Genomic DNA, 7340 nt, shown 5'->3' with positions numbered 1-7340 from the left:
AGTCTGTCCGAGCAGAGCCTTTGAGGCCCACAAGCCAACTCTTGTTAGAAAGATTGGTGAGGTTGTCCGAGGAGAGGCATCTCTTCGGCTAAGTCAAATGAAGATCGTATGATACGTCATGATATTTGGGGAAAGGATTCTGGAAAACTTGTTGAGTAAAGATGTGTTCCACACGGTTATAGAGAGGGGGAACATATGAGAAATATCATGGGAAAAGGCTGCTACCACTGCATTAAAGACCTTGCACCTACCTCTCTGACCGCATTAATGGGAAAATGACCTCTGAACAGTAAATGTTCAGTCTTTCAGCTATTTTCTAAAGACTTTAAGAGGTGGTGGATGGGACAAGTATCTAATTAGGTGATTTGTGCTACACGTGGAAGAGGAAGATGGATATAAGAGAACAAACAAGGCATGAGACAATGAGAGGCAGAGGCGGAGGCAAGAAAAAAGAAAGAAAAAGAGAGAAAGAAAGCACTGTACACCTCATTTTGAACTGGAGTCTATCATTTGAAGAAAGAAATGCAATACAAATCATCTTCGGCTTATGTTCGAGGAGAATTTCTGTTATTCTTATTTATTGATTGTGTAGATAGTGGCAATCTAGCCCGCCTATCTATTGTCCAATATCCATAAAGCCTAGGTTTCAAGTTCACGCTCTACAAACTTCATTGTATAAGACTCTTTAGGTCTAAATCCATCTAGTGATTGGACTGGGTACAAATTGTACTCTTACAATAGGCATTGATTTTCTTTGCAATTTACAGGCCTTGATATTGTTTGCAGAAGCTCTGTTGAAGAAGCGATAAAGAGTGTGGTTTTTGTTCCAATTTGGTATGCAACTTAGCTCATGTTTGTTTATAATTGACTTATGAAGATTTACTATCTGCACCATCAATGTTAGTTATGATTAATACAATGCTTTAAATGGTAGATAAAATGATGGTTGATAAATCTTGGATACATCTTTCTACTAGATCGTGCATTGAGTATATTAATGGAGTTGAAAACTTTCTTGAGTATGCATTTAAAAATCCAATAGATGGAGATATGAAAATCAACTGCCCGTGTATTGATTGTAGCAATAGGTATCGTAGGACTCGAGATGAGGTCCAGTATCATCGTTTATTTAGGGGTATAAGGAGAGATTATACTACTTGGTACCTTTATGGGGAAGGTGATAGTGAAGAGGAAGGCGATAGTGAAGTGGAAGGTGATGATGATGATGATGGTATGCTATATGGTGATATGTTTGATATGATCAAGGATGCTTATCCACAAGTGGTGCATGGCAGGGAATCAAGTGGAAATGAACCACAAGAGCCAATTGGAGATGCAAAGAAATTTTATAGATTGTTGGAAGAGGTTAAACGACCTTTGTATCCAGATTGTGAAAAGTATTCAAGCTTATCCTTCATAGTCAAGTTATTGCACATAAGGTGCGTATCATCATGGAGCAACAATTCCTTTAGTATGTTGATGGAGCTGTTAAAGGATGCATTTGCTATGTCTGTGAGACTACCAAGCTCGAACTATGAGCAAAAAAGATTGTTAACGATCTAGGCCTCCATTATGAGAAGATAGATGCATGCAAAGATGATTGTGCACTTTATTATAACGAGCATTCAGAAGTGGCTCAATGTCCAGTTTGTAAACTTTTAAGATGGCAGCCAAATAAGGGTGGTAAAGGGAAAAATAAAAAGGTACCATGGAAGGTTTTGCGGTATTTTCCACTTAAATCAAGGCTACAACGATTGTTTATGTCAACAAAGACTGCTACGGATATGAAATGGCACCATGAAAAACATGTTAATGATGAAGTGTTACGACATCCAGCAGACTGTGAAACTTGGAAAAAATTTGACCAAATTCATGAGTCATTCGCAATGGATCCCCGTAATGTTAGGTTTGGATTAGCTACAAATGGGTTTAACCCATTTGGAAATATGAATATTAAATACAGTGTCTGGCCTATTATCTTATTTCCATATAATCTTCCCCCTTGAATGTTCATGAATCATTGATGTCATTACTTATACCAGGCCCAAAGGGTCCTGGGAATGACATTGATGTATTCTTGAGGCCGTTGATTGATGAGCTGAAAGAATTGTGGGAAGATGGGGTGTGTATATATGATGCTTCAACAAAGGAGAACTTACAGATGAGAGCAGCAGTGTTATGGACCATTCATGACTTTCCTGCATATGCTGTTATTTTCGGTTGGAGTACAAAGGGAAATTTGGCGTGTCCTTGTTGTCATAGTGAGACTTCTCATTGTAGGTTATGAAATGGATATAAGATATGCTATATGGGACATCGTCGTTTTTTGGCCTTAGACTACAAATGGCGTAATAAGAAGTCACAATTTGATGGTAAAAAAAGAAAGGAAGACAGCATCCAAACTATTATCTGGTGATGATGTGTTAAAACAAATTCTTCCATTAGAGCCAATTGTATTTGGAAAAGGCCAGAAAAAGCAATTTCTAGAAGGGCATGGGCAGTTTCATAATTGGAAGAAGCATAACATTTTTTTTTGAATTGCCATATTGGAGAACACTTTTGTTATGTCACAATTTGGATGGGATGCATGTTGAAAAATATATATTTGACAATGTGATTGGGACAATTATAAATATTAAAGATAAAACAAATGATTCTTTAAGCACTCGTCTTGATCTAAAAGAAATGGGCATACGACATACGCTCCACCCCATAGAGGTTAATGGGAAGATAGAGCTACTCCCAGCTTGCTACACACTGTCAAATGATGAGAAAAGGGCCATATGCTTATGGGGAAAAAATCTTAAATTTCCGGATGGCTACTCTGCAAATTTATCTCGATGTGTGAATATTGAGGAGAGAAAAATTTCTAGTATGAAGACTTATAATTGTCATGTTTTCCTAGAAAGATTACTCCCACTTGCAGTGCGTGACTTTTAACTTTTTCAAAGAATTGTGTTCCAAAGTGTTACGAGTGGATGATTTGGATTGTCTTGAAACCCAAATTGCAATAACCCTTTGTAAATTAGAACAAATTTTTCCACCTTCTTTCTTTGATGTAATGGTTCACTTGGCCATTCACCTATCTTGGGAAGCTAAAGTTGCAAGTCTAGTGCAATACAGATGGCTGTATCCAGTTGAGAGGTAAAGTTTACAAAATTTCATTATAATCTAAATTACAATTGCACACTAGTATTTTATTTTTGATAAAATTTCATATTATGCCTTCAAATATAGGTATTTGCACAAGCTTACGAGGTATGTTCGTAACATGGCACACGTAGAAGGGTCTATTGCAGAAAAGTATTTAGCAGATGAATGTCTTACATTTTGCTCGCTATTTACATGGAATAGAAACCAAATTTAATCGGGTAGAGCGAAATTATGATGGAGGTACTTCTGCATGTGCAAATACCTCTCAATTGGCCATATTCTCAACACCTGGATGACATTTAGGGAAAGTAATAAGGTGTGAGTTGAATGATGATCTTCACAATGCAACAACATTTTATGTCCTTCAAAATTGCATCAACGCTGACCAATTTGTTGAGTAAGACGATCTTCACAAAAATTACTACTTTGATATTCTCATGGTATGAAATTAAACTGATTATGATATTTAACTGTGTGCAGAGAACATAAGAACATCCTTACAAATGCAAGTGTTCTCGACAATGATAGGGTGCATAGACAAGAATTATTACGTGGTTTAAAAAAGAGTAAGATAGTACTTTATTTTGAAAATGTATGTTTATATTTTAACTACTACAACTTGAGTTTAACCTTATTTAGGTTTTATTGTAGATCACCAACTTATATAATACAAGGCAAGTTGATGGGCATATGCTTTCATTAGCTCGGGGCCCTGAGAAAATGGCTATTTTTTATCGAGGTTACAATGTTAATGGGTTTAGATTTCATATAAATCAATGTGATGAAAGTAAAAGAACACAAAATAATGGAGTTGTGGTGAGAGGGGAGGATCAAAGGTGCTATGTGCCTTATTATGGACAACTAACAGACATTGTTGAACTTCAATATATTGAAGGGAACAAAGTTGTGTCGTTTAAATGTAATTGGTGTGATGTATCCCGTGAAGGAATTGGTTATAAGAGAGATTGGCATGGAACCACTATTGTTAATACATCACGAAAGTTGAAAACCGTAAAGCCATATGTATTAGCATGTCAAGCAACTCAAGTTTACTATGTTAATGGAATAAAATATCCCACATGGAATGTTGTGATTGAAACCAAGCCACGAAACATTTATGAAATGCCATCAAATGAAGAAGAGCCATACCAAGAAGAAGAAAATTTAAACTGTAATGCAAACATGCTGCAAGAAGAAAATGAGGATGATGATATAGATTGGAGTAGGAGTGGTGTTGAGAATATGATAATCAAGTGACTTCAAAGGCTTATAGCCTCCAATCCATCACCGTATTTGGCTTCATCTAGATTAGTCATCCGTGTGCATAATACTAAGGATGCTTATTGAAATAGAAATTTAGTTACAGACAAGGTACGGGAGTTATCTCTCTCGCCCTCTTTTCTTCATTCTCTAAGGTTATTACCCTAAAAGCATAGAATGCTCTCATTGACCCCATTGAGTATAATATGTGATTGTAATATCTATTTTGACTTTGTTTGAGCTTGAAGTTGCCTTTTTTTTTCTTTCTTTTTTTTTCTCTTTTTCTTTTTTGAAAGATATACTATTGCTGGCTTTATGAATGTGTCCCCTTCATGCTTATATATCTATTTTGTTTCAGACATGCACTTTAAACCAGGGAGGCAGGGACAATGGAGTCATGGACACAATTTAAACCGTATATTTGAGATTGATCAAAATTCTTGGATACATGGAGGTTAGAGTAAGTATAATATTAGCAAAAATAGTATTATAATTAATATAAGGTAATGACAATGGACCATGAGGAAGGTCGCTTGACTGAAGAGTTTGTTGAAGATCAAATGGTGATTCTTATATTTATTGTTTTTGTGGTAACTTTCATGTTAAAAAATAGATGTTCATTAGAAAAGTAGTGATTCCTTGTATTGTTTTTTGATGCATCATTTTGCTCCAGTTTTAATATTTATTTTCATTTGTTGGTCATCTTATGAGTCTCTAGCCCAACCTAAGATGCATGTTTACTGTTTTTAAATAGCTATTGGGTGTTCCAGAACCACCAAGGTGAATAATGCCAGGTGAAATTGAACAAGATGAGTCTTTTTCACCAACTGGCCACTGTAACTGTTTCAGTTTGTGATGTTTAAGTTGTAGGGTGTTGAGGTTTGTAAAAGCACAAAGATTTTTTTTTTTATAATAAAAAAAAAAAAGGCAGGGCAACAAAGATGGGGGGGGGGGGGGCAAGGATAGTGAATGGCTTATTGCACTGTTTCTCTGTATAGTATATGACAAACCAACTTAATTTTCAACACTGTTGGGCTAATGTAATCAGCTTGGGATGGGATGATCAAATAACTAATCATTTTTATTTAGGTGTTGCAAAGCACTTTTGAGGCGATTTTGTACCTAATGAGTTGATTAGGATATGGAAATTACTATTTCTTTTATTTTTGACAAAAGATTAGTTAATGCCATGGCTAGTTACCTTTCCCATCTGAAATTTAGCGTTAATGTTGAGTGTCAATGACATATTACAACCTGCATACATTTATTGATACTTTTCCTTGTGATCTTATATAATACCCGGGTGCTTTTTTAATGGACCTGCTGATCTTGTGTGCAAATCACGTTACCCTATTCTTGATGTAATGTGGCTTCACCCATCAATCTTTATTATTTTTGCATTATCTCTGAGGTTATAGATCTAATGACATCGGGTATGGGAATTTGTGTGTATTCTCAATTCTGCCCCTTCCAACATTCAAATATCTAGAATCTTCTCTGTAATTTTTTAGACTTTAGGCTACTTCATGTATTTTTTCATGAATTACTTTCGATGCATTAAAATTATTCTTACCTATCAAAAGAAATCTAGAATTTTCTCTTTTTCATATTTCACGAGTATAGCAATTTTTTGTTTGGTTTCCTTGTATGTCTCGCTGGTTATAGTTTTATATATATATCTCTCATTTTACGACATGTATGGCACTGTCTTGAATTGTATTCTGTTGCTTCTACAGATCTTTGAGTATTTGCAGAAGTGTCTTGGAGTCAAACATGAACTGGAAGCAGGCTTTTCTTGGTCTCTTATTCATAGAATGGACGAAGACTCAGACACATCTCTTCGAGGGCTTCCTCAAAGGGTGGAAGGCAATTCTAAGCTAGCTGTTGCACTAACTGTCATGGATGAATGCTTTTTTCCAGTTGTTGACAGGAGGAGTGGGGTTGATTTGATACATAATGTTCTTTATAATTGTGGTTAAGTTCTAAATTTTATACTTAAGCTGAAACAATATTGCTTTGGCAAACAGATGATAGACCATGTGATCTTCATGAATACTTCTAACTCTGGCTTTCGTATTTCCTGTCATAAGCTTTTTAGTTTTTGCTGAGCTGTGTGTTAAATGACAGCTATTGTTGCTTAGATTGGTTTCTGAGATTTTCTTTCCTCCCTTGCCCCCTTCTTTTACTGATTATTAACTGGCTTATTGTATGTCTAATACGTTCATTTAAGCAGGTTCTATGTTTCTCTCAGTGCTAATAAATTTTGACATTTTAATGTTCTTTTATTTCTTTACCTATGACTCTAACTAGATTATTTTGTATATAGTGGCATGTACAGTTGTATGCATTCGTAGACATGGATAAATGCTATATAATAATCTTCTTTTTTGAATGAACAATCACTTTTATATGCATAAATATGATTTTATTGAATTTGAATGAGCTTAGAATAATTTTAGACTCAAGGTATCCCTATAGCAGCTGCTTGGCATCCTCCGGATCCATCATGGTATAAAATAAATTTTGATAGAGCCCTCTTTGTTAAAGAAAACTGTGCAGGTGCCAGGGTAGTAATAAGGAATGAGCAAGGCTTGGTGATGGCATCCCTCTCTCAAAAAATACCTCTCCCATTCACTGTCATAGAGGTGGAAGCACTTGTGGCTAGAATGGCAGTGGAATTTGCTGCAGAACTTGGTTTGGATCGGATTGTATTGGAAGGGGACTCCAAGATACTCATCAACACCTTACAACATGGATGTATATCATTGGCACAGTTTGGTCACTTAGATGCTGATTTGCAGCACATAGCCTCCTAGTCTTTTACTGATTATCGTTTTTCTCATGATCGTAGGCTTTGTAATACTGTTTGCACACTCACTTGCACGGAGAGCTATTCACTCCTCCCATATGGTAGTCTAGATGGAAGA

The 7340-nt window shown here is 35.8% G+C and overlaps 1 protein-coding gene across 1 annotated transcript; it reads left to right on the top strand.

The window, feature by feature from the left end:
• Positions 1-942: 942 nt before the first annotated feature.
• Positions 943-4410, top strand: LOC142625386 (uncharacterized). Its single transcript, XM_075799057.1, has 7 exons — positions 943-1439; positions 1664-1896; positions 2043-2209; positions 2906-3144; positions 3238-3303; positions 3634-3682; positions 3805-4410. Exons 1-7 carry the CDS (start codon positions 943-945, stop codon positions 4408-4410), a joined length of 1857 nt encoding a protein of 618 aa, XP_075655172.1.
• The last annotated feature ends 2930 nt before the right edge of the window (positions 4411-7340 follow it).

The sequence above is a fragment of the Castanea sativa genome, chromosome 2 (genome assembly GCF_040712315.1).
Source record: "Castanea sativa cultivar Marrone di Chiusa Pesio chromosome 2, ASM4071231v1".
NCBI classification, from domain to species: Eukaryota; Viridiplantae; Streptophyta; class Magnoliopsida; order Fagales; family Fagaceae; genus Castanea; species Castanea sativa.
Note: the sequence above shows the minus strand (reverse complement) of the source record. Positions and strands in the feature narration are given on the sequence as shown.